This window comes from Candoia aspera, chromosome 3 (genome assembly GCF_035149785.1).
Source record: "Candoia aspera isolate rCanAsp1 chromosome 3, rCanAsp1.hap2, whole genome shotgun sequence".
Taxonomy (NCBI): domain Eukaryota; kingdom Metazoa; phylum Chordata; class Lepidosauria; order Squamata; family Boidae; genus Candoia; species Candoia aspera.
This window is the reverse complement of record NC_086155.1, coordinates 53120601-53148433: the sequence shown is the minus strand read 5'-3', so window position 1 is coordinate 53148433 and position 27833 is coordinate 53120601. Positions and strand designations below refer to the sequence as shown.

At 41.1% G+C, this 27833-nt stretch overlaps 3 protein-coding genes and 1 non-coding gene across 5 annotated transcripts in view; 1 reads left to right on the top strand and 3 right to left on the bottom strand.

Annotated features, from left to right (window-relative positions):
• The window catches only part of ELAPOR1 (endosome-lysosome associated apoptosis and autophagy regulator 1), a 66870-nt gene extending 63061 nt beyond the window's left edge, over nucleotides 1-3809 (bottom strand). For both annotated transcript variants that reach the window (XR_010067572.1, XM_063297690.1), the window contains exon 1: nucleotides 3583-3809. Coding sequence is in view for 1 of the 2 variants with exons in the window: in XM_063297690.1 (XP_063153760.1) it covers nucleotides 3583-3753 (171 nt within the window). In the remaining variant the exon portion in view is untranslated. The remainder of the gene's footprint in view (nucleotides 1-3582) is intronic.
• A 140-nt stretch (nucleotides 3810-3949) lies between these two features.
• Nucleotides 3950-11170, top strand: CFAP276 (cilia and flagella associated protein 276). The gene is made up of 5 exons (XM_063297689.1): nucleotides 3950-4806; nucleotides 6123-6239; nucleotides 7987-8102; nucleotides 9062-9195; nucleotides 9701-11170. Exons 1-5 carry the CDS (start codon nucleotides 4726-4728, stop codon nucleotides 9769-9771), a joined length of 519 nt encoding a protein of 172 aa, XP_063153759.1. The 5' UTR covers nucleotides 3950-4725; the 3' UTR covers nucleotides 9772-11170.
• A 1888-nt stretch (nucleotides 11171-13058) lies between these two features.
• On the bottom strand, nucleotides 13059-13393 carry LOC134495061 (small Cajal body-specific RNA 2). The gene has a single exon (XR_010067757.1). It is a non-coding gene; the product is annotated as a small Cajal body-specific RNA 2 (non-coding RNA).
• A 4535-nt stretch (nucleotides 13394-17928) lies between these two features.
• On the bottom strand, nucleotides 17929-20766 carry TMEM167B (transmembrane protein 167B). Its single transcript, XM_063297688.1, has 3 exons — nucleotides 20647-20766; nucleotides 20256-20387; nucleotides 17929-19338 (listed from the first exon to the last, which is right to left on the bottom strand). The coding sequence occupies exons 1-3, from the start codon at nucleotides 20654-20656 to the stop codon at nucleotides 19256-19258; spliced, it is 225 nt and encodes a 74-aa protein (XP_063153758.1). The 5' UTR covers nucleotides 20657-20766; the 3' UTR covers nucleotides 17929-19255.
• Between the last annotated feature and the right edge of the window lie 7067 nt (nucleotides 20767-27833).

Genomic DNA, 27833 nt, shown 5'->3' with positions numbered 1-27833 from the left:
GTGGCCCAGATAGGTCTATCTGCTAAAACTCAGTGGCACTCCTCCACTGGCCTGAAATCAGGGCCTTAGCAAAATGCTTCTAGCTGCTCCCATGGCTTCAGGACATCTGCAGGCAGAACTAATCTTGCCAATAACCTGAAATCCTTAAATGACATGTGTTGTCCTTAGATGCATTTATTATTACTTTCCTTTTCTCAGTAGCACAGCACATTAAAAGCAGCTATGACATTTCCATTTCAGGCTTGAGGTAGATGAGATACTTATATAAGACTCATATGATATCATTAATAATAAAAGCTAAAAATAGGTAAGTAATGATAACTAATTCCCTTCATCTAGGTTTGCAGCACAAGACAGAGTTACAGATCACTAGCACTGTAGTCCTCCCATCTAGGCTTTAAGAAACTTATTTTTCTAACTATCCTAAACTACAAAACTGTGGAAGTTATTAAATACCTGGCAACTCTTAGTACCTAATGGTAGCATTACCTTGGTGGATCAAAAGCTGTGCAGGTCTTTTCAAACTGTTCATTCTGATTATTCTTTTAATTTGTATTTAATTTTAATCATCTTATTTGACCAGTTAAAAAGAAAGTATTAATCAAATTAATCTTTTAATCAGTTGAAAGCCTAAGTACATAATGTTATTACCAAGTTGGTCACAGAACCATCCAAAGCATATTCTCTTTGAAGCAAGCTGTACTAACCATCCAACCATAGCAGTCACATTATATTTTTGTACGTAAATCTGAACAGATTTATTTGGAATAAATCCCTAATGTTTCAGTAGAACTTATTTCTGAGGAAATTAAGTTTCTTCAGTAAGCAACACTTTTCTGGAAATAAACTCTTGGACAATTGAAATGGTAAGAATCTTTGATGCTGCTGTTGAAACCAAAACACTTATTTTTTTGTAACCATGGGAGTGCACAGAAAAGATAGAAGTGTTCTGAATACTTTTCTATCAAAAAGGCATAGCGCTGATCATTCTGAAATTATTCCACATTATCCTGGGACTTAACATTAATCTCTTAGCCTACATGATAAGAAAAACATACTGTGTAGCATCTTCGGGCCATTGGGAATGATTCTGTCTGGACCCATGTCAAAGTAATCCTTTTGCTCTGCTCACAACTGCAAACTAACAAATGAAAATCTTCAACCAGAAGAGTCTTGGGGGGTCATAAAAGTCAAGATAGTGACCAGGATAATACAACAAAAGTCCTGCCCCTTTTATATGTACATCATGTAACACACATAAAAAAGGGGCAGGTCTTCAATCAAGTGGTCCCAGCTGCCATCTTGATTTTTTTTTACCCCGTTCCCCATGGATGCTCCTACCTTCAGCCTACAGTAGTGTTAAAGATGGAATCTTTGCATGTGTACAGCTCCAGCAATAAATCCACATCCAGACTTCATTGTCATACAAATACATATGTAAAAGACACAAAGAATTCATCCATGTGTTGGTCCCATAATCACATACATGCATTCAACTTTCATATCTTTGATTCAGAAACAGTATATGATTGAGGAAAAAACTAGTACTGTAATTTTTTTCATATCCTCCTAGTGAGGCTTCAGGAAAATCTGGATGGTCTCTATGAAAACTGAACAGTTTACTTGCTGGGGATGTTTTATTTTCATAATTCTACAGTTTAATTCTATTTTGTACTACTACACTAGAAATAAATATAAAAAGCAAAGAACTTATTGCCTCCTGCATAAGCAGTAATAAAATAAAAAGCAAGCAGTACATTTTATAGATAGATATATGCATACAGCATAAGATTTCACTGTAAGCCTTCTTCGAGCCACCATACCCTCTAGATATGGTGAGACATTTCTCAACCAGCATAGTTATTTATTTATTTCTCAAATTTGTACTACCGCCCATCTCCCTCCGAAGAGGGGCTCTGAGCAGTTTACAATAAATTAATCAATTAAACATTAAAAACAGTAACCATAATAAAGCTTAAAATATAATACAATACAAAATAAATTTAAAAAAAATAAAAATCTAGATGGCTACAAAGATTGTAAATATGAGGGGAGCAATCTAAGGTGCCAGCCATCCCTAAGAATGACTACCCCCCTCCCCCCTTGTTAGCGTGTTGGCTGGGAATTATGGAAATTGCAGTTCCAAAACAGCAGGGCACTTGGTTGACAAAGGTTGCCAAATTCAGTTTCATATGGACAGGAAGTCTTTTCTAGAACTGCAACAACTTTTGGAGGGGCACAGTTTTCAATGTAATGTGTTGAAAAAATCTGAGGAGCTACTCATAAAACTGCAATAGGAAAAAATATTTCAATAATGTTAAATTCAGAAAAGTGAACATTTCCAGTGCACTTTTAAAAAGCGAACCATATGGCAAGAGGTTTCACTTGCCTCGCCCATTTCAGCCTCTGGAATGCAACAATCATCTGTATAACAAAAGCAGATAAAAGGTATTAACTCCCATGTGCCTGGCCACTCTTTTAATTCTTTTTCCCCATTTAATTTCAATGCATTGTTTCATTTCCATCTTTTATATTGTTCAAAAGGAAACAAAAAGAAACAAGCTCAGAAAAAATTAAGGTAATGCTGTGTTGACCTATTAGAAAGTTAGTGCCATCTGACTCACTGACAAGCTGCCACGTAACCTGAAAAAAATAGGTGAACATTTGATGACTTTCCCAAGGTAAATTGCAGACAGCAGCTAGTGGGGGTGGGATCCAGCAAAACAAATATTCATGCGCTAGAAAGTTGATCAGCAGTTAAAAAACAGACTTTTCTGCTTTGCAGGTTGTATTCTTGCTATTTCCTCTGCTTTAAGCCAAGGCAGATCTCACTGTTGCTGATAGAACATTTGCTTAGGCCAGAGAGGCTGTTAAATAACAGGAAATCCAGCAGCACCTTAAAAGCTAACACACCTTTAAGCAAAAGCCCATGGAAAAATAAATAAGATACTCCCTTATGATAAGAAATAGCTCTTGTTTCAGCTGTGTTTGAGCTAGAATGGTCTCAAGAGAACATCAACAGCTGTCCATTTCCATGGGGATAACCAAATAGGTCTCATAGCCAGTGTATAGAAACTTCACTGAGGGCAATGATTTAATGAAACTCAGTCCCACTGCTGATTCATTGCTGCCCATAGTATTGCTCCCTCTGAAGTCTTCTCCTTTGGGGGAGGCAGTGGTGTGAAGTTAGTTTACTTCCATGTTTAACATCCCATCCCCCAGCCCATTAAACAGAAATTGATCCTAACAATTGTGCTATTCTTAGTAGCCCAAAACACCTGGGGAAAAAGACCCAGATGTTTATAATGTTTGCCAATGCCCACCTACCTCAGTCAAAATCTTTTAGAGGGTTTGCTTTTGTTCATTCAAATCCATGTGAAGGACGCGCAGCTAAAGTGGGTTTTCCTCTACTTTGACGGGGGAGGTTTTTTTTTTAAATAAACCCAAGGCTTAGACAAGGATATTTCGAAACTGATTTTAACGTAGATCCCTCTGATTCGACTCTTGCGACCTGGTCACAGATGCCCCCCGCTTTTCCCCACGCAGAGAGAGTAAGATGTCACCCTGCCCCGCCGCGGGTACCTCTTTGCAGGCGTGGAGATTCTCCCCCTGAGTAGCGGCGCCCGCCCAAAGCAACAACAACAGACAGAGCAGAAGGAGCGGCAGGCGCCTCCACCCGATCCCAACAGGGTGGCAGCGGCAGTAGCATCTGGCTATCCCCGCAGCAGGATGCAGCCTGCCAGCCCCAGCCATCGTGGCGCAGGAGCAGCAGCGAGGAGCCGGTCGTCGCGCTGCGCCTCGGGCAGGCAGTCACCGACTCAGGTGCGGCGGCAGCCGCGCTCTGGGGCAGAGAGGGATGCAGGAGCCCGCCCCGCCCCCTCGGACCGCCCACACCTCGCTGCCTAGCAACCGCAGCTGCCTCCGCCGCGCGGCCCTCCGGAGGCCGAGGAGCACCTGAGGCTTGAAAGACGCGCGAGTCGCTGGGGCGCGCGGCGGAGGGAGGGCCGTTTGCTTTCGAAGCGGCCGTTCAGCGGCACCAGCAAGGCCTCCCCGGAGTCGCTCAAGCCGCGCGCGCTGCAATAACGATCCAATCCTGAGCCGGGATAATGGGTGGCGCTTTTGGCGGCCGTTCTCGGCTCAGGAGCGGCCAGGGGCCCCGAGCGCAGCAGCCCGACCCTCTCGCACCTCGCCAGCCGGTTCCTGGGAGCTCGCTCCCCTTTTAGTCCAAGTTATGGTCGGGATCTGAAACGATTACATGGGGCGCCTCGCTTCTCAGTTTGGTGGTTGTATGGCACTGGGACTAACTCTTCTAAGTAATCCCGCCGGAGGCTTAGGAGGGGGGAGAGAATTGCAAAGGCCTTTCAGAGCCATTCAGTGCGTTTAAACCATCGACCGTAAAAAATGAAAGAAAAAGGGGGTCTGATTTACAAGTATCCTTCAGGATGGGTTTTTCTTTATTTCGTGTAAGCGAGCGTGAATAAAGTGCGCGCGTGTCCTTTCCAGCCGCGCGCCGCTTCTTGGGTTTCCCTTCTTCCTCCAGAAGCTTCGCTATTCTTTCTAGCCATTAGAGGGCGCTTTCAATAGTGACCGGAGGATTCTAGACGACTTCGTCGCCTAGCAACCGTCATCATATCCTAAACAAAACTGACACGCGGCGAGAGAACTCGAGATCCGCACTGACTGCTTTGGCAGCTGGTTAGCCCTACCGCTGCTAAAGGCTGGAGTATGTCACCCGCTAGGAACACCTTTCCATTCCCTCATTATGAAAATGAAAATACCTACAATGGCAAGAATAGGAGTGCCCAGGTAAGAGAGGTTCCTTCTATTCTTTCTTTAAAAGAAACATTTATTATATAGATACACGCATTTGTACTGTGATGCATTTAATTTATCCTAATTAAATTTAGAGGTCAGATGCTGTTGATTCAACAGTAGTACAGCCTCCACTTCCCTGTAGCATCTTAACAGTATTTTATTCTATAGATGATACTGGAGATTTTTTTTTTGAACCTGAGACACACATTTTATAATGCAGGATAAAATGTGAAGAGGTCTGGCTTTAAAAAAATACATATATACATACATACATATAGTGTGTGTAAACTGCGTAGGTGGGAATTTTTCTTGCTTTTCAGACAACTATTGTCTCTTAATGACTCATATTAATTAGAGAGAAACAAGCCTTTCGCCCAGACTTATAAATCAAGATGCACAAGAAAGTGAGACTTGGAGGCAAAAGATAAAGGAAGGAGATCATTTGCCAAAATTAAGTGATCTCTTGCTGTAATGTTCTTTACAAAAAATGAAAACATAAAAAAGTACAATGCAATTATGGTTATGTTTATATTTCACTGGGGTAATGAGAACTTCCTTAAACAAGGGGATTGGAAAAAATGAAAAGGCAAGAAAACATTGAGCTATTAAATGGCACAATAATAGAACCTCTGTTAGAATGTATACCAAGGATCTGAGGGGTCAGATGTTCATAGTAAAAAACTGAGTCAAGCCAAGCAACCAGTTTTGTCCAAGTCAAGCAATCAGTTCTGAGACTTGTTACTAAGTTGGTGTCCCAACATCAGTCTTCCTCAATGTGATGCCCTCCAGAGGTGTTAGGCTGCAAGTCCCAGACTTCTCTGCAAGTCCCAGACTTCTCTGCCAACAGTCTGGTGAGAAGTTTATGAATTCTAATCTAACTCCTCTGGAGGGTAACAGTTTGAGGTAGACTGCCTAAAATAAGTTGAGAATCCTTTGCAACATGTAATCTGAAAAAAACAAGTGTGGTTCCATATAACATTCTAGATTTCCTTTAAAGCAAGAATGATTTGATATTGTCCATCTGCTGAAATCTGTTACTATGTTGGCTTTTTTTTTCTGAGTGGAAGAACCTGTGTATCTCTCTCTCTGTGGTTGTCTAGACCAATCCTATATTTTAAAAATACATGAGAGGCAACAGGATTGAAATAGTCAGGAAAAAGGCCAACATGTGCTCATTCCTTGGATCCCAACTTCAATAATGACAGGTAGTACTAGAAGGGTTAGACTAATCATAAGCAGTTCAGTAAGTTTCATCTCTTTATTATTGAGTCAGTACAGTAAGTTTCATATGATTCTTATTGATCCAGAAAGCCCCCTATGGCATGCCCACCCATCTTTCCCAGCAACAAGACCCCTGGAATCGGCTACATGGAACATCAACTTTGGCAAGCATCAGAAGAGAAGTCTGGTACTCAGAACCTGAGGTAATATATATATATATATATTGCTGGTTTTTTTCCCCAAGGTGCCTTCTCCCTTCTTCACTCTTTAGCCCCTTACTATCCCTTCCTTTAAAATGCCTCACAAACATATGCATATTAAATAGGCTATGAGGACCTCAGAGGGATACTTCACTTTGATAAAATGTTCATGTGGAATGAAAATTTGATTATTATCCCCTTCAGGCTTGTTTAGAGAGCTAATGAGTCTCTTCTGAAATCTTGGCAAGTGCTTAGGTCAATTTTTATTAAACAAAGGCACATCTTCCTAGCTTTGAAGGCTGCTAGATGCATTAATAGGGAAGCTGTTAAATTTTGACCTGTATTCACATGAGAAACAGATATTATGGAATAATCTTAATTTGAAAATGGGGAAAATGTTTTATTAGAAGTCCTGAGCTGAGTAGAGGATTAACATCTTGACTCAGTTAATTACTAATGGGACTTTAGGGATTTTCAGTTACATTTTGAATAAAATTCAACTGGAACATTGCAGTGCATTTGTGCGAAGCTATGGATGTGACTATATCAACTGCAGAACATGCCATATAATTTACTTGAATCAGTTGTTTGTCAGTATATCCAATTTAAATATGTATGATTAGAAAAACATGGCCTGGATGCTTTAACAGCTTCAGAGACACCAGAAAAACATGAATGTTCAACAGAAGCTGTTTCTGAAATAAAACCAACAATTCAATTCTATACAAAATTAAAGATAGGATGGTTAATATTGGCAATATATATACCTTATATATGGAAAAAGGAATTCAGAAATCAATGGGCCCAAGTTTTAAGAAATGTTAAATACACTTATGTCACAGGGATGAAGTTAATTCATCAGAAATTCTTGGTTCATGTTTATTAGACTTTGCAAATGATGTTTTTTTAAAACATTTCTTGTCATGACATTTCTCATTATGGCATTGTAAGAAATGTCTGGGCTCCTTCATTCATATGATTTGGTTGTGTTCTTTCATGGTTCCATTTGGTTTCAAATCATTATATATGTTAATTTTAGAGAAAAATATAGTTAACTATGTAAGTGCAATGTTACATAGTTCACTCCAAAATTACAGAATTTTACATTGTATTAAGAATTGTAGCTTGCACAAAGCTGGGGATCAAGTTAAGAGAATCAGCCTATGCAGGGGAAAACAACACTCCACATGTTAAACAGTGAATTCTAGAGATGTTTTTTTTTATTTTTGAGATGTCTTTATGCTGTAGAAATAAGATAGACTAGTATGTTTCTATATAGTCTAGCTCTATATGACCAAGCTAGATATTAGCATTACAGATTTTTTTCTTTTAAGTTTTTATTCATTTTTATTGTTTTATATAGTTTTAAGTCTATGATTTCTATTGTTTAATTTCACTAATAAAAGGAGCCACAGTAGAATGAAGCAACCTGTAATAATATTTAAATTGGAGGTGTCAAGGACACCTTGCTTTTCTGTGTTATGGTACAGCTGCTTTCCACTGATCTGGGTAGATATATAAAATGGTGCCACTTTGCACAACCTTAATACTGAGAACATGCCATTTATTGCAAAGCTCTTATCTTACCCATAATACAGTCCTTCATTTTTGCATTGTCAGTTTTGCTGTAAGACAGGCAATTCCTGAACTGTCTGCATATACTGTTCCACTTTTAAAAATTTGTACTGCACTATTGCTAATTTATGCTTGCAAAGTTAGCATGTTTCCCACCTACCAATCTCATTTGTAGATTTCCAAAGACAGTCTGGACTTTAACCTCAGTTCTCTGTACAATCACCATGAAGACTTGCTTAAAGACAAAAGTCAGGTAGTCCTCCATAAAGAGACCATCTTTGATGACCATGGGTAAGCATAGCTCTTTATTCTTCTAAATTTAAGAAAATAGCATTGGCCTCCAGTGGATGTATAATCCAGTGGATGGTGCAATTCTTATAGCTATGAAACCAACAGTGGCATGCATGTGATCAGTAAGCCCATAGTCATAACCCTATCATATTTGTTATATTTTTTTCACATTGAACATGTCTTGTCCAGATGTGCCACATTTCATTTTCTTCAGGGTTCATCTCAGCTAGTATCCTACTAATATATAAAACAAGAATACAATACAAAAGAGATTATTACTGGCTAGGACTTCATGGATTAGGGGCTGTATCCAGTGACACTGTACTGTCCAAGAATCAGTACCCAAAAAGATGTATTGATCTCCCAAAGGCTATAACCAATATGATAGCACTTAACATAACTGCTGGATTCAGACTAGGTTATCACAGTTCACACTGGATTCTTGGGTATTAATATCATACCAGACCATGAGGCTGAGCCACAAAACCAAATCTGTAAACAGAAGAGACTAATATTTTTTCCTTATATCCAATATTTAATATTATTTTCAGTTTGAAACAAAGACAAATGCATGTGTGAAAACATAACCTAGATGTTTCCAAGCTCCAGAATGCAGTCCCTTGACTAGTTATAGACACATCTTTGAGACTATGTTGAAAGTCATTTATTGAGGATAGTTTAATTCAATGTCTGTACTGAGCAGGTGATTAGACTCTATAGCCTAAATGGCCCCTTCCAACTCTGTGAGTCAAAGTTCCTGCTAATTCTTAATGTTCTGATATTTGAGCGGCAGGCTATTGTTTCCTTAGTTAAATGCCCCTATTCTACCTCTTTTAATTAATGAAAGATGACTTGCACAATACACTAATTCTTTTTAGTATTTACCATTCAGCAATTATCACTGCCCGAGAGGTAATGCTTTTTTGCTAATGGAAATCCTTTGTTTTTGAGCACGGCAGAACACTGAAGGGTTTAGAGCCTGGGAAGGAATACGCTGTGCCTTCAATTCAGCATCCTACTTCCAGGGGCCTTACTGTGAGACACTGGGTTAACCCTGTAAAAGAATCTATCCACAGCTTTGAGGGAGCCATTGGTAAGCATGACCATTAAATGCCTCTTTTGGTTGAAGAGGAGCTAGGATAAGAAGATAAACCTTTTTAGCAGATCAATTTTCAAAATACCCCCCCCCAAGTTAGTTACTTTTCTTTATCCAGCTTTTGAGAGAATATAATACATCCTTAACCCTAGCTTTTAAAAGCTTCTTCAAAGTGGATAATAACAAGATGATGTAAACTTCCTCTATATTGTAAATACTTAAATTCTAATAGCTTAGTGAAGTAGAACATACCTAAAATACAGAAAAAATGAAAAATGTTGGTAGTTCTTTAAAAAAATGCTGCTGGTAGTATTACTTACCATATTTTAAAGATAGAGCCATTTTTTTAAAAAACCAAAACAGTTCTGTCCAGACTCTGTAGCTTTGTTCCATTGCAAGGTGCCTGTAATTTACTTGTAATGTTGTGGGGGGCGGGGTGTCAGTTCTCAGAATACTCAATGACAGCTGACAAATGATTTGTATCTTTTTTTTTTTTTGGCAGAATCTCCACACACTGCAGCCACAAACAGTGGATATTCCCGCAAAGAGAATGGTGGGATCTTCTATCACTAATGATTTTTGCAGGGTCTTGTTGCAGTTTTATTCCTTTCAGCCTGTAATTGCTGCCCATAAACTAACTCTTCACTCACTATGTGCTTAGTTTTCAGATCATCCATTAAACCAGCCAGTGTCACTGAATTTTAGTAAAAGCTCAGCTGTGCTGTATTTGAAAAAGCAAGTTGTTCTTTCTAGTGGACCAAGCCCCAAATGTATCAGGCCTAGTAAATTCAGATATTTGGTTAGGACTGAAGTAATAGAATCCGAAACACTTTGGACTCAGCTCCACAGAAGATACTAATTATACTGAATCATATATTCATTTAAACAATCTTACCTAAAACTATCTTAGTTAACGAAAGCTGTAGTAAATTAGTTAAGGAACACAAGCTGCAGTAAATTTATCTGCATAAATTAAATAAAAACACACACGTAGCATATCTCAAAGCAAAATATGGGCACGGACTACAATCCTCAAAAAACTTTTTATTTTTCAAACACAAAATACAGATATAAATTTTGTTCCTAGTGAAATATGCTTGTGGAATACTTCAGAACACAAGTCTCCACAAGAGCAGAGTGATTCAACTTTCTGAAGATTAAAACCATTATATCAAGATCAAAAAGAATGCCAACGAGGAACAAGGGCTGAATGCCAAAACACACAATTCTATAACCTTTTAAAAAAAGTTCTGCAAGTACAAAAAATGCCACAGATCAAGGGACCAAAGAACTTGATGTCATTAATGAACACCATGGCTGTGTGCAGACAAGTTTGGCAAAAGCAAGCTGTAGCCAAAACTTTGCCAATGCAAATGAATCTCAATCCAGCCCAGCCATATCTACTTCTAATTGCTCGTTGCTGCTTTATGGTACATTATTGTATTAACTCATATTTCCCCTTAGAGCTTTAAAATAACTATCACTTTCCTCAACCTGGTACCTTTGAGAAGAGTTGGATTATTAGCTCTGCCAATTGTGAGAATTTTGTTCTAAGAAAGAAGTCAGGAGACCCAAGCAAAACAAGTTTCTATACCTCTCAAGTGATCCCACTTCCTGTCTACTCTTAGTTTTTGATCCTCTGTCTTCACATATGAAGCCATACTAATACTCTCCTATTCCAGTATTATTTCTACTAATCCAACCTGCAGTAACATTTCTTCAGACTCTCCTCTGCTGAACTTTTTTTTTTTGCTACTCCAATCTGCATTCTTGATTAATCTTCTTTTCACTCATCTTCTTCCAGTTTTATTACCTTCTGGTTCCTGTGCTGCAATTTTTCTGTTTTTCTTGATTTTTTTTGTAGATCCTAGATAACCCAGTTTAAGGTTTTAGTTCCAAATCAACTATATTCCTTCTTGTATAATACGAATATCAAATCATGCAATTTCCTGAATAAACATTCTAAGCATTACATCAACTGGGTTAATTGGCATTAAAGGTTTAAATATGAATTTGTATCTTAAGGGTGTTTGGAACATAATCCCTTGCCTCTTACCATGCTAGTTCTGGCTGATTTGAATGAAACTTCAACCATCTGAACAGTCGCTTTCACCCTGTCTAATCTCTCATGTTTTTAAATTTTTTTTTTAAACTTCAGATAAACAAGAAATGTGAAATTTCCATTCTAAATTGCTAGGTCAGAATTTTAAGACACACAGTAAGAATGTGTACTGCTAAAGATATTTTAGGCATTTTTCCAACCAATCACAGAAACTGGCTTGTCTAATCTACATTAAATTCTATCTAAAATTAGTTTGCTTGTCCTGCTGGATGAGGTAAAGTTTATAATAATGAACTTTTTAAAAAATAATCTCTTACATTCATATAAAGGTTGGATTCAAACTGGATACTCCATGAACAGATCTCTTTCCACTCTCAAAGAGCACAGAATCCCCTTTCAAGGAACAGGGCAGCAAGACAAGTTTCACAGATATCTATTTCTGTCTTTATTATTTCACATGCCACTTTAAAGAGCCTTCCAACACAGAAAACACTTTTCAGGGGGCTTAGGAACTACCTATAATCTTCTCATTCTCTTTGTCACAGCAAACAGAATTCTTCTGTATGTTCTCTGGATTCAGTATCATGGAAAGATTATATCATGTATCATGCCATACTTTAAAATTGCAATTTTGAAACTAGCCAGAATACACACTGTAGAACTAATTTCCACCAAATATTTGAGTTTTTTTGTAAGGTTTTTTTTATTGTGTAAGTCTCCTACTAAGAAAATATAGACAACATACAGGACTCAATAACTCTGATAGTCCTACCGATTCTAGAAGCAGCTTTTTAATTTTACTATTGCTAAAAATGTATGTCTATATGTTTATAATTCTTGTGTTGCCAGGAATGCATACCAAGACATGAAAATCAGAAATTAAACTACAGTGTCCACTAAAGAAAAACGAAGGGAGAGTACAACCCAGACAAATTTTTCATTTTAGTCTCTTTTACAACTGGCTCCTTGTGATGGACTACAGAAAGGGAGTGCATTCCAAGGAGGGGAGAGATAAGAGACAACACAGCCCAAAGCTGGACCATAGGAAAACTAAGAGGTTCAGTGTAGCCACGCCCTAGAGCCTCCTGGGTTATCTCCCTTTAGGTTAGAGTGGAGTAGGGTTAGTCTGGCAAGATTCTGTCTATACAGTGAGAGCAATAACTCATGTTTGGCTGGATTGCTTCCTTGTTCTTGAGCTAGGCCTGACACACCTTGCCCCAATAAATACAAACAAATAAGAAACATGGATAGGTTTTGTCCCATTTCAGTAACTTAATTTAGGCTCCATGTGAAGGTCACATTTTGAAATTTCACTGGGATGCTTAATTTTGTAAACTCCCAGGATCCCTCACTACTGACCATGCTAGCTGGGAGTTTCTCATTGTTTTGTGGAGGAATTTTAATTGTGAGAATACTAGAAACAGCATTTTTCAAAAAGCAGCTTCTCAAACTTGTATGCACACAGTAGCTCAAGAGGCAGCTCTTAGTCTGAAGCTGTAAGAGGATTTCACCTTACCCACCCATGTACTGATATGCTTTGATGAAATCCATTTTTTCAAAGGCACATACAGTACTACAGATTCGATCATTAGAGCATCGCAAGACTCTTCATGTTTGAACGTATTGAGTTTGTTAACATTTATAAAGACCACCTACTCAACTGCCAGCACAGGGCTGTTGGCTAAGGAAAATCGAATCCTGGCTTTAGTGGACGGCGGTGCTTCTGGCCCGAGGAATACACTGCGGACCGGAACGTAAAAAACCAGACGTCTTAAAAGCAGGAGCTCCTCGGCTGAAGCCGGATCAGAATCGCTTCGATACACATTGGCTAGGAGGAGGAATTTTCCAACCTCCAGCCTCATCTATCTGATCAATTCATCATCTCCGACAAAACTGCCGCATGCTCATTAAACCTGCTTCTCTGTACAGCGCCAAGGGCTTCACAGAAGAGAGTCTTTTCATTTCAGGCTGGGAGGCGGCGGCATCCCGGCCCGATCAAATAAGATCAATGTGTTAAAAGGAAGTAACCGTTGCAGCGCAGGGCCACAAACATACACCTCCCGAAGCCTTACATAACATGCACACTAGAGACGCGGTTCAATCATCCTCGAAGCCACACTCGCTCCCCTTCACAAGCACACCACACTAGCTCGCCCCAGCTGCCAACAGGAGGAGGGCGGCGGGCCTCCCCAGCTTTTCTACTCCGCATTGCATTCTGGGAAGCGCACAGATCTCAGGCCAGCGCTCGCGGGAGCTGCGGCTTTGTGCAAGATCCTGCGAGGGAGGAGGGAGCGCTGCGCATCAGAGCAGCGGAGAAAGCCGGCGCCTGATTGGGCGTCTTAGCGAGCGTTCGAATTGCCCGCGTTTTGAAGAGTGTAAGGTTGGCTGGGTAAGAAGCAGTTTCAAAGCAATGTATGAAAAAAGAAAAGAAAAAGCGAAAAAGAAAGTAGTTGAAAATGCACTGGTTTAACTGCCTTTCCACTTAAATTTAGACGTATTCGTCCCCTTCCTCCGCGATTATTTGTATCCTGCGTTTCCACGTTACGCTCCAAGCGGGTCACCAGAAATAAATTCCTTTTTGTTTCCTTTCTCAAAGCATGCACATGATGTCATTATTGGCATTTTATAGTATTGTGCTTAAACTTTTTAACTGCTGTTCACCAAGAAGTCATCAACAATGAGAAGTGATATAAAAATGCATTAAGTAGTTAGACGTGCACAGTATTTCATAAATTACATCTGCATTAGAAAACTAACTAGGACAATTGCAGCTAAAATTTCCTCGAAAGTCATAATGCCTTCACTATAATTTTTAGAATGGAGTCACCATGTGACAAAGCAAGCCTCTAAGGCAGTGTTTCTCAACCTCAAGAATTTTAAGATGTGTGGACTTCAGCTCCCAGAATTCCCCAGCATGCTGGCTGGGGAATTCAGGGACCTGAAGTCTACACACCTTAAAGTTGCTGAGGTTGAGAGACACTGGTCTAAGGAATAAAAATAAAGCTGTGATGTTAACCCTGTGAAAACATGAGCATTCCCTCTGATTTTCATAGACCCTGAAAAACCTCCAGGAAATAAGCCTGGTTGACGATAATGCAGTCCCATGAACATGGGCAGCCAAAATTGCTTTGGCACTTTCTACCTGTCTTAAACACTTTGGGTATTTCTTCCACCTTTCATATAATAACCATGAGTGGTATCACAGAATAACACCCACAGTTACTACAACAATGGACTTCCAGTGCCACCATTGTGCTAGACTGCACTTCCAGACTGGAACTGCAGAGCTACCTCTGCATCCACAGATGAACTGTGCAACAGCATGTCTTCTTTGAACCCAAAGGACAACCATATATAGCATATAATATCAGAGTTCCTATATCTTAGGTATAGTGCATCCAAATGATTAGGATTCTACAAAGCATTTAGCTTCAACACCAAGATAACAACTATCTGTGTGTATTCAAGTGCAGGCTTAAAACATTAACCACCTTTATTGTGGGTACAGTACTATATACGTTTTTGAGGATATAATTACGTTAGATTATTTTACAAACTGACATCAATTCTTTTCTCTTACCTCCAAATATAGGGATAAAATTGTCAGACCATACTATACTAGTGAATAATCACTATCAGTGTTGGCTTCTCCAATGAGACAGTGAAAATGTTACACAATTTTTAAATGCTTAGCCTCATCCTCTGCCATTTGATGAAAATTATAGACCAGCCATACATGGGAAATTTTAACCATTTTCAAATGGAAACAAATAAGTTTTCAGATACCAAGATACTGGCTTTAAAGAGCATAAAACCCCATCTTTGTTTCTATTTTGGGGTATATGTGATGCCGTGTTATCTTGATTCTGCAGCAATTACTATAAACAGCTATTATTTTACTTTATTAATGAAAGAAGTGGGAAGAATTCAATAGAAACAAGCTGAAAGTAACTCACCCGTGTTCTATAGGTCTGCTTAGTAAAAATGTTTACAGTTGCACTTAAAGCCTCACATTTTGCTTGACATTATACCAGTTGTTTTTTTTAATCTGTTCAATCATGTCCAATTCTTGGAGACTGACTAGACAAGTCCCTGCAGTTTTCTTGGCAAGGTTTTTCAGAAATGGTTTGACATTGCCTCCTTCCTAGGGCTGAGAGAGACTGACTGGCCCAAGGTCATCCAGCTGGCTTCGTGCCTAAGGCAGGACTAGAACTCACAGTCAACCCGGTTTCTAGCCTGATGCCTTAACCATTTATTCCATGTGTGCAGTTTCATATTCACAATAGGGATGGAAAGAGAAGGTGCAGATAACCAAATAAAGAACTGAGGAATTGTAAGCAGAAGGTTCATATGCAGCAGTTGTAAATAAACCAATTATAGAGCAGGTCTCACTAAATGATACTACTATTGAATAAACACTATTAGGATTGTGTCTTACCAGTATTAGATGCTCCAAATGTTTCACTGCATTTCCAGATTGGTTTCATAAGTGTATGGGTTGATACAAATATGCATAAACAATTTAAAACAGACCATGCAATAATAAGTAGTAAGCACTGAATATCTGGGATAAATACAGAAATAGAGTAAGTCCAGGTTTTTCCCTCTTAGCTTCATTTTTTTAAAGACAGATACCCAAAATACTTGCCCAGTGGAAAGGTAACAATTTGTTCAGATTGCAAGACTTAATTTTTAATAAGATGAATTTTTTTTTTCAGATTCTTACTTCACAAGGGTCTAGTTTACCTGACTGGTTTTAGTCCCTTCAGATAAATAGCATAACACAAAAAGAACTGCAGAAACAAGGGGACTTAGAAGAATTAAAATTGTATAACACACAATTTTTAAAATTTACTAGGTTTTATTTATAAGCTATTAGTGAAACAGAGTGAGAACAGGTCAAAGGTTTCATGATTAAATAGATGCAAAATTTGAATTCAGAGATCCAAAATTGGGAATTTCAATGGAAGAATATCAAATTTACCCCAAATATTATACTTAGAAAAAACTGGTAGATGATCTTGTATTGTTGGTACATTACTCCAGTTTTGATTGCTAAAATGTGTAATTCATTTTCTGAAATGTGTTGGAAATGCAATGAGCAGGTTGGATCCTTTTCTCCTATTTGGTGGCAATGCTCTGAAGATCAACCTTTTTGGAAAATGATTCATACTAGAATGAAACAAATGTTTAAAGTTTAATCCCTTCTGTAACCTGCAATATTTATTAAATTTTACCAACCTGTATATTCCTTTTAAGCATACAGAACTAGTTCTATATATGTTAACTGCAGAAAGATTATACACTTCTTGTTGGAAAGGATGTTTGATTCCTTCCTTGGAAGAATGGCTATCGAGTTAGAGTATGATGTCCAAAGTAACTTCATTTTTAAAAAGTAAATCTGATGTGGAATTCAATTCTAACTGGAAACTATTTTTAGCTTACAACTTAATACATGGATCTGTACCACACCCCATAGTTTGGGTTTTCCTCGCTTAAGAGTATTTCAATTTTATGAGAAATTTGATCTCTAGTGTTGATCCAATTACAGCCTATTTTTCCAATTAGTGATTTATTCTGTGTTAACCAGTTTAATAGCAATGTTTAGTTTTTCCTTTAAAAAGTGATATATTTCATAGCTTTATGGGCAACTAATGATATATTTAAAAACTGTAATTTCCATGACATTTCAGATCCCATGTTCACTTACTTGTATCTTACTTTTTTATTCTTCATGGTTCACATTATTTTAAAAATGTTTAACATAAAATTAAAGATGAGAAAAAAAACTCTAAATACTTCACTGCAAACTTGGTCATCAGCATTAGGTGGAGAAAGGAAATGAAGGGAAGGTTTAGTTGATCAAGCAAGTTCACCTCCAATGGTTATTTAAAAGGAATTTATACAGAGTTCAACTTTGTACAAAATATATTTTTCCATAGTGATCAGACAACATTTCTTGTTATCACTGACTTATCTTCTGGATAGCTGAAAGCTAAACAGATTTTAGCATTTGAATTCTAGTGATAAAACTGAACCAATACTTGTGCATGGCATAGATTTTCATATAATCCCATCAGGGAAAACAGACAGTATCTTTACAGAGCACTGTACCTAAATGCTGTTAGCATTTAATTTCCTTGACAAAAGTGATAAAAGAGAAATTATATCTTTTAGAGTCTGACATTTGTCTTCATTTACGGAATAATCCTGGCATTGATCTTTGACAGCATTATGGTTTCCCAGAATTATTATGTATTGATAAAATCACTGTAAAAAGATTGCCTAAATTACTAATAATGCTAGGCCAGAACATCACTAGATAGCAGATTGATCTTTTTTCAGAAAAACATTAAGATCCTAATATTTTATTCCAATCACTGCCTAGATAATTTGCTTTCATAGTAAAAATGAAAATATATCTTCAAATAGACAAAGAAAAAGCTTTAAAAGGCTGCCTTACTGGTTGCTAAGTTATATCATTAATGTTTTGGATAATAATATGATCAACTATTTATGCAATACATTAAAAAAAATCTGATATTGAGGCCCCGCTTCCACTGGAGACATGCCTTGAAGTAAAATCCTCTAAATACTGGAATTAACAAGCTACTACTCAGATAAGTAGCACCTCTGCTTTTGTCTCCCCATTTCCCAGATCATACAACTGACAAAATTCATTTTTATTTCTATAGTTTCCAACCAGCAAAAAATCACACATATGAAAAAAGAAGGGTTCCAATATATTTTAGACAGGAAATATAGGGAAGATAAAATAAGGCAGATTTATTCAAACACATATTGCTGGAATACCAAAGGCCAAGTTATGGCTTTAGTGTCCTTGCTGATTAATAGATATGTAATTAGTGACAGTTTTTGTCTATGGCAAAATGTATAGTGTTAAAAAAGAAACTGGCTTTCTTGGGTTGAACTGGCATTATACAAACAACAGATTAAAAATGTTTAGGGCCAACCTTGAAACTATTTGTGAATCTGTCAAGCACTTACAACATTATAAACTTGAAACAGACAAGTCAAACATGCTCTTTTACTGCCTCTATTCTAGAAGAATACCTCTTATGCTTTAAGCACATGGTGACAGGAGGTTACTATCAAGGGGAAGAGTGGAATGAGGAGAATTTAAAAGTATATCATTAAAAATAAAGACTAGAACAAATACTTAAGTCTGTACACTTCTCAAAATATACAAGTTATGATCTTTAAATGTAATTTAAACATGTTAACATCTCACATCTTATGTCCCCACTGTTTTCTCCTATACCACACCACATTTTGGATGTTTAAGTTGTTGTAATTCTTACTTGCAAACTGAGTTCTACAGAATAACATGGCATTTTAACCATACTCAGCCATTTGTATGAGGTGACAAGATAATTAATAACAACAAAAGATAAGTGAGTATCACCAAATCATATTTTGTTTCCTTTATGCTTCAATTCAAGAATTTCACAGTGCACAAATGTTTTATTCTATCATTGGCTAGTTTCTCATCTTCAGTTATAATTGAATCTTATATACTCTTCTCATCTTCATGTTATAATAATTTGGGAAGTAAGCTCAAAGTGCAGTAATCAAAGAAAACAAATCTACATCCGTTCAATGCTACTACATTTGGGGGACAAAAGAAACACCAGGAGCAACCTTTCCATTTCCAGATTATGTCAGACTCTGAAGAAACCTCACTCATTTCTACTTGCCATAAACCTGTGATATTTCTCTTGTATAGACTGTAATGTTGATTTTAATATTCTGTGCGTAAAACAATCTTTTGGTTTTTGTTGAAACTCTCTTAGAAGCACAGAAGATTGCTGCTATTTAAGCAACACTCCCTTGGTCTCAAGCAAGACTTCACAGGAGAATTTCTTCTTGCCATCTGTATAGGTTCTGTGTGAATTCTGCTAAGAGGTACAGTCCTCTGAAGCAAAAGAACGTAGCATCTTCATTTAAACAGTTGTCCATCTGAAGCAGTGGGGTTCATTTTATAAAGAGGACATAAAAAGCCATGACAATGCAGGATATTGCCACTGCCGAATGAAGTCTGGTACCAATCACTGCCGCTGAAAAATGCCAACATCCATTTATTATTCAAACAATATGAGCATACGTTACTTCACATAATTCTATGAGAATGAAGAAAAATAAAAATGCTTTCTTGCAATGTACACTAAGAGTGCATGCTAACCTCGCTAACTTCCAACCTTTAGACCTAACATTTCAAGCAAGTTCTCTGCATCCTGCTCACAGAAGCTCTTCAAGGTTTTTCGACTGACATAGAATATTTCTGTAACACTTCCAGCACCTTTTCAGCCACAGTAGAGACCACTATATAATAGAAGTCTGCCTCTACCCAACTTGTTTACCTCCAGTCAACCAATGAAAAAGTGACAGTCACCAGCACATTGTCGTACCACCTTTTATTACCACCAAGTGCTAAAACTGAAAAATCCTCAATGAAAGCTTTGCTATATATAAGCAATGACTGTCAATTCCAATTAAATTGAAGTGTCAACACTCTCTTTATCAAATAAACGTAAAGAGATTTAAAGCTAAATCACCAGGGCAACATACAACAGGTGTTTAATTAAGTTCTCCCAGCCAGCCAGGTTCATTTTAGGTGCCAAACTATCTTCCATCTAAACCAGGGTTTCCCAAACGGTGAGGTGTACCTCCCTTGGGGAGGTGCAGACAGGTGCTGACAGAGTCCAGGGGAGAGAGGAACCTTGTAGCTGTATATTGTCACAGTAAATGTGCCTTTCCCAAAGTTTCATTGTATTGTTTTCATCGTTCATTTGTGTTCATTGATTCATTGGCGTTTGGATTTTTAGGGGAGGTATGTTGCCCTTCCTCCCGAAGAAGCAGGAAGCCTCGCTTCTGCTACTCTGAACGCTTCTCCGACAGAACTTCCTCCTGCCTGTCTAAAGCTTTCCCACTTTGCGCTATTGTGTCGATGCTTGGCTCCGTGCGAGATTCTTACCTTTGTAAAATACTCCCCAAACGCCCCTCTTCTCCGAGAGCAGCCAGGCTTTCAGGCGAGGCACCTTCCGGAAGTAGGCGCAGGTGCAAACGAAGAGCAAGCCGAAGACCAAGAGCCCGTCCAGGGAATACACTGAGAGGAGAACAGGAAGAAGAAAGTCAATGCCGACTGCGTGGACCGTTCCTGGTTTCGGGGGATGCGGAAGCATGAAAGGGGAGACTGACACGCGAACCCCACGGCGGCCTGGGGCCCTGACCCGAGGGAACCGCCCCGCTCGCGGGACCGTAAGTAGTTGCTGGGCCGGCGAGCGGGGGATGCGCAACATCACCCAGAGAGGATGGCCAGGAGACCATTTCAGAGCGAGGGAACGGGACGAAGACCCGCTGCTCACCGTTAGCCATGACGGCCGCCCTAGGAGCCAAACGCAGACCCGTCACCGCATCTCCAGCAGGAATGAACAGCCAACGCGACACCGGAACCACTAAGTACCGCTAATCGAGCTCAGATAGGGAAACGTTCTTGATCGCTGAAGAGTCCTAGAAAGGCGCGCGTTGTAATTTCAGGCAGGAACAAACGAAGACCGATAGAACCACGGAACTTGATGGGTCACGCAAGCAGTCCACAGGTCCTTTAATCTGGGGGTCGGATTGTTTGTCTTTTATTAAAGTAGAAGTAACATCTGCTCATAGACGGTATACAAATTAAAGACTCTTAATGGCACATTATCAATTAATCAGTGGTTATAATAATTTGGAAGCGAGTATCCACCACCAAAACAAGTAAAAGTTAAAACAGCTTTCTCATCTCATGCCCTGAAGCAACTCACAGGAACTAAAATTAATTTATTTAGGTATTTATTATTGCATTAATATTCAGCCTTTTCTCTTCTGCATGCTTGCGGTCTCCTGACTAGCCTAAATTTGCAGAGTGAGCCATGGATTTGGACTAGCAGTACGTGATCCCGTAAAGCAAGAGGAACAAAAGAGAAATTAGTCTTTCCAATAATTGACACTATTATTAGCATGCTGGCTGGGGAATTCTGGGAGTTGAAGTCGGCACATCTTAAAAGTTGCCAAGGTTGAGAAACATTGCTGTGGAGGCTTGAAAAAAAAATAGAATTGGGAGGGACTAGTTAGGCTATACTGTAGAGCCTAATGTCCTCCTCATTGCAGGAATCCCAATTAAATGTCTGCCCATCCTTTCTTGGAACACATCCAGCGAAGGGAGCCCATCACTTCCCTATGTAACTGGTTCTACATTGGAAGGGGAGTTACGATATTATGTATTGTGATTGTTCCAAGTTAGATAGTAATTTGATATTGTGATCTCCCAAGCAATGTGCCTTGTAATGGCCGCTGTAATGATTGCCTTATCCCAACGAAGTCAGTCTCACCAGTGTTTAGTGAATAAAACTGATTTATTGAAAGGATAGTATGCAAATATGAAGAAAGCTGAGAATGAGCCAAAGCACGCCAAATACAAACTAAAAACCCTCGCTTCAAAACCAACCCCGCCCTTCCTCCCTCTTAGCAACCACCCCCTCCCAGGTGTTAGCAACCGTTACTCACATCGGCCTGGGAAAGTAACCTTGAACAGAGTCACTAACCCAAACATACATTCCACAGTTGCAGTAAGAAGATTACAGCCCAGCACGGCTGGAAATTTACAACCTGCAAACACGTGTTAGAACAGTGACATGCGAAACGTTACGATGTATACAGAACATTGAAACGATGAACAGGACATATCGTCCCCCTTCAATAAAAAACGAGCTTATGGAGCAGGCTTATCGGGATAAGCGGCGTGGAACTGAGTGACTAGAATAGGAGAGTGAACATCGTGGGCGGCAACCCACTCAGGATGAGGGAAATGTTTCCAGCGAATCAGATATTGCAAGACAGAACGACAGCGTCGGGAATCAAGGATTTCTCGGACTTCAAAGTGTTGTTGACCATCAATCATGATAGGTGCAGGGGGTGGAGGCTGTGGATGCCAGCAGGCTGATTCGTGGAAAGACTTAAGGAGGCTGCAATGAAAGACAGGGTGTAAGCGTTTAAGATTTGCAGGCAAATCTAATTTGAAGGTAACAGGGTTAATTTGAGCAACAATAGGAAAAGGGCCAATAAACTTAGGTGCCAACTTTTTTGAAGGTTGTGTAGACTTGATGAATTTGGTGGAAAGATACACCTTATCCCCCACTTGGAAAGGTGGCGAGTTGGATCGTTTGGAATCTGCATGTCGTTTGTAAGTGGCTTTAGCATCAGTAAGCGCCTGTTGTATTGTTGGCCAGGCAGCTGCCAGACATGTAGCCCAATCAGCAGGTGAAGATGGGGGGGAGGCTGGCTGAGGCAGTTCTGGGATCGGGACGAAGTCACAGCCAAAAACGGTATGAAATGGTACTTGGCCCGTGCTTTGATGAACAGCATTGTTGTAGGCAACTTCTGCGAATGGGAGGAGGTCGACCCAATCATCTTGCTGGTAATTGACAAAAGCACGGAGATATTGTTCCAGGGTAGAATTGACCGCCTCCGTATTTCCGTCAGTCTCTGGATGCGATGCAGTTGATAAGGCTTGGTTAGTACCCAGTAATTTCATAAATTCCCGCCAAAACCTGGATATGAATTGTGTTCCTCTGTCCGTCACCAAGCGGGTGGGGCATCCGTGAATTTTGTACACGTGTACAATGAAAAGGCGGGCCAGCTGTTGTGCAGATGGGATGGAGGTACATGGGATGAAATGGGCTTGTTTAGAGAAAAAATCTTTGACCACCCAAATGACAGTCTTTGGCTAGGAGGTAAATCAACAATGAAGTCCATAGAGATTTCCTCCCAAGGGCGGGAAGGATTAGCCACTGGTTGTAACAAGCCCTGGGGCTTTCCCACTTTCCATTTGGACGCAGCACACACTGGGCAGGAATTGACGTATTCTTTGATGTCGCGCCGGAGCGTTGGCCACCAGAATTGGCGTCTAACCAGATGAAGGGTCTTTCCGAACCCAAAATGCCCCGCCGTTCTGTCATGGGATCGTGACAGAATGGTTTTTCGCAACGTCTCAGGTACATAGAGACGATCATGCTTCCATGCAAAATCTTGCTTAAAAGTAACCTCGTTGAGGTTTGCTTGCAACCAAGTATCAGTTTTTAGTTCGGGAAGAAACTGTTGTTGCAAGTCTGAGGGAACAGGCAGACGAGGTGAAACTGAAGCATCTGTGCGTTGCGCTCGGGTTTGGCTGCAAGTCACAGCTGCTAGACTCATTTGGGGCTCTGTCCAGAGAGTGGCCACTAGATCTGGCACCATACTAGCATCCTGAGGCTGGCGCGAAAGCGCATCAGCAAGGAAGTTGGTTTTTCCAGGTATAAATTTCAGTTTAAAGTCAAAACGACTAAAAAATTGAGCCCACCTAATTTGTTTTGGGCTCAGTTTATGAGAGGCAGTCAGTGCCTCCAGGTTTTTATGATCAGTCCAAACTTCGAACGGGTGGGTAGCCCCCTCCAATAGGTGATGCCAGCTTTCTAAAGCAGCTTTAACTGCAAAAGCCTCTTTCTCCCAAACATGCCATCTCCTTTCTGTCTCTGAAAATTTTCGGGAGAGGTAGGCACATGGTTTTAACTGAGATTGTCTCTTTGCATTAAGAGAGCTCCAATTGAGAAATCCGAAGCGTCCACCTGCACCACAAACGGTTTGTCAGGATCAGGATGCTGCAGGATGGGTTCGGACGTGAACAGCTGTTTAAGGGTGTGAAAAGCCCTCTGGCATGCAGGTGTCCACTTTAGCAGCGCTCCTGGATTTTTCACCCTCCGTGTGTCCCTCAAACCTTTAGTTTTGAGCAACTCAGTGAGGGGCAACGCAATTTCCGCAAACCCCTGGATGAAGGGCCGATAAAAATTCGCGAATCCAAGGAGACTTTGCAGCTGCTTACGCATGCGTGGTGGTTCCCATGCCAAAATGGCTTCAATTTTAGCGGGATCCATTTCAATTCCTTTATCGGAAATCCTAAAGCCCAGGTAATCAATTTGCGACTTATGAAATGCACATTTTGACAGTTTAGCATACAATTCTGCCTTTTTCAGTTTGCTTAGCACCTGTCTGACTAGATATATATGCTCCTCCATAGTTTCAGTATATATTAAAACATCATCTAAATATACCAATACCCCTTTAAATAGGTGGTCATGCAAGACCTCATTGATAAGTTGCATAAAAACCCCTGGTGCCCCCGCCAACCCAAATGGCAAGACTTTGCATTGAAAAGCACCCAAAGGACAATTAAACGCAGTTTTCCATTCATCCCCCTCCCGTATGCGAATATGGAAATATGCCTCCCTCAAGTCCAGCTTAGAGAATATTTTCCCCTTTGCCAGATGTGTTAGCATGTCCTTTATCAGGGGCAAAGGATATTTATTTAATATCGATACTGCATTGAGCCCACGGAAATCTGTACACAGTCTCAAAGTGCCGTCCTTCTTTGGTCGAAACAGTACAGGTGCGCCTACTGGAGAGCTGGCGGGTTCAATGAAACCCCTAGCTAGATTTTTGTCAATGAACTCTCGTAGTGCTGCCAGCTCCTTCTGGGTCATAGAATAAATTTTCGGACTAGGCAATTTCACATTTGGAACAAATTCTATTGCACAGTCAGTTTTGCGATGAGGCGGTAGCCGATCCGCCTCTTTTTCACCAAACACATCTGCAAAGTCCTGGTATTGCTCCGGCAGCCCTTCCAGCAGCTGGAGGACTTGCAGAGAAGTGGTTGCTGCCCGTTCCACCTCGTTGTCGTCCAGCTGGTCTTTCGCAGGGGCTTTATAAAATCCATCTGCGAACGTCACCATTCGATGCACCCAGTTTATGGAGGGATTTTGCCGTACAAACCAGGGCATCCCCAAGATGACCAAAGGTCCCCCTACTGGTGCCACAATAAACGGTAATTTTTCCCAATGGCTGCCCATTTGCAAGGCGACCATCCCGGTAGAATGGGTGACTGGTTTCCCCCCTGCCATGGTCCCGTCCAACTGGGTAAAGATCATCGGCCGTTTTAAAGGGAACGTGGGTAACCCCAACGCAGTAACCACGTCAGGGTGCATCAGGGACCGTGAGCACCCCGAATCAACCATGGCCCACAGCTCAATGGTTCGGGTGCTGGACCCCAACTTCACTTTGATGGTCAGGGTAGGGAAATCCCCACTCACCAAAACGTGGTCGCGCCCATCTTCTGCATCTTCCACCTGCCCCACGGCGCCCTTTAAAGCAGGTGGCTGGCGTTTCCCGCCGGCTCATCGGTCTCCTGGTCCCCCTCATCTCCAAAGAAAGGGATGCCCTCGGGTTCCACCTCCGCCAGAGCGGCTTTCATCTTCCTTGGTAGGGACGGCGATTTCCCAGCCGGTTTAGCTGGGCGATCCTCGGTTCGTCTTTTTGGGCACGCCGCCGCCCGGTGCCCTTCCTTCCCGCAGCGCAGACATTGCCCCTTTGCAAAGCGACGCTCCCTCTCCTCTTCCCACGCACGATGGCTGGGTCGTCCCGAAGAGATCGGAGCACGGGTGCTTTTGATGGTTTTGCCTTGCTTCACCGCCTTACGATGTGCAAGGTTTCCAGGGCATTTTCGGCGCTGCCCGCCAGTTGAATCCACCCATACAACGTCTTTGGGTCATCCTGCCCCAGAGCCCACCGCAGGACCTCAGTTTCCAGTCCATCTTTAAACATCTCTACTAAGGTGGACTGGGACCAATCCTCAACTTTTCCGGCCAGTGCTTTGAACTCTAACGCGTAGTCTGCCATGGACAGCGATCCTTGTGCCAGGTTCTTTAGAGCCCGTTTTGCCCTTTCCTGTGCTAGAGGGTCCTTGAAATGTTGCTTTAGCGCCCACAGGAACTCCTCAAAGTCCTCTAGCTCTGGGGCCTCTGCTTGACACAGCTGGACGTACCAATCCGCCGCCCTCCCCTTCAGCCTATTTGCTACAACATTGATTTTCCCCCTCTCGGAACGGAAACTCTGCTCCCAATCTTCCATGTAGCTATTAGCATTGGTAATGAAGAAAGACAGCTTTGCAGGATCGCCATCAAACTTCACAGGAAAGGGGGGGGGTCTCGCCGCCTCCAGCCGTTCGGCTTTTCCAGTCACGTCTAAGGTTCTCCCCCCTGTTGCTGACTGTCGGAACCAAGTCCGACCTCTTCTCTGCGGAGATGGGGGTGGTGACTCCGGGTGAACGCTCCAATCTCTAGTGTCCTTTCGTCTCCCCTCAGCCGACCCCGACTTCCCACGGCTTTCCCTTAGCATCACTGCCAAAGACTCCAACTTCTCCTCCAGAGCCTTCATCCGCGCGGGGGTGACTGATTCTTCGGCTGCACCAGTTACCACTACCACTGTAGGTGACAACGGAGGTCCTGGTTTCCGGACCTTTTGGGCATCCCCTACAGCGGAGTCCTCGTCCTCGTCCCCCATTCTATATTCGGCCCCTGACGTGCCCGTCGTTTCTGACGTGACCATCTGCTCACCGAGTAGTAGCCCCAGCTGTTCCCGGCGGGCCACCCTCTCCGCGCGGGCACTCCAGGCTACCCACACCGTGGTGTCCGGTTCCTCCTCAATCCACTCAGCTTCCCGTAGTAGAGACATCGCTAGCGCTCCCCGACCCAGGTAATCTGGCTAGGGGCTAGCGGGATAAGTTTCTTTGATGATTCTCAGCTTTATGTAATGATTGCCTTATCCCAACGAAGTCAGTCTCACCAGTGTTTAGTGAATAAAACTGATTTATTGAAAGGATAGTATGCAAATACGAAGAAAGCTGAGAATGAGCCAAAGCACGCCAAATACAAACTAAAAACCCTCGCTTCAAAACCAACCCCGCCCTTCCTCCCTCTTAGCAACCACCCCCTCCCAGGTGTTAGCAACCATTACTCACATCGGCCTGGGAAAGTAACCTTGAACAGAGTCACTAACCCAAACATACATTCCACAGTTGCAGTAAGAAGATTACAGCCCGGCACGGCTGGAAATTTACAACCTGCAAACACGTGTTAGAACAGTGACATGCGAACGTTACGATGTATACAGAACATTGAAACGATGAACATGACAGGCCGCAGTGAAGGGCAACCTAGACACTCTCTAGGGGCCAGATTGAACAGCGAGCCCACCTTCGAAACTGCAGCCATAATGTTAAAACCTGTAGAATAAGGCCGCTCACCACAAATGAGCAAAGTAATGACTCCCAGTCATTCCAAGACACCGCAGTAACCAAACCAAAAGAAAATTAACACTTCCTCAAGACGAGGGAAGTGCTAGATTTAGAGATCATGTGCTCAAGCAACTGTGAGACAACTCACACTAAAGGTGAAAAAGAGCTAGCAGAAGTTGAAAATGCTACAAATGCAGACCTGCTAACAAAGACCAAGCTCAATTTTGTGCCCTATGGAGAATCCTGGAGCATGGCAGGCTCCTAGAGAAGAAGGATACAAAATTGAGGATACCTGAGCTGAAAATAGCTGAAGAAGGACTCAGTTACAGTGGCAATGAGTGCACCATTGGGAGACCTGAAAGAACAGGCTAGGGATAGGTCATCATGGAGAAAATCTATCTATGTGGTCTCTAG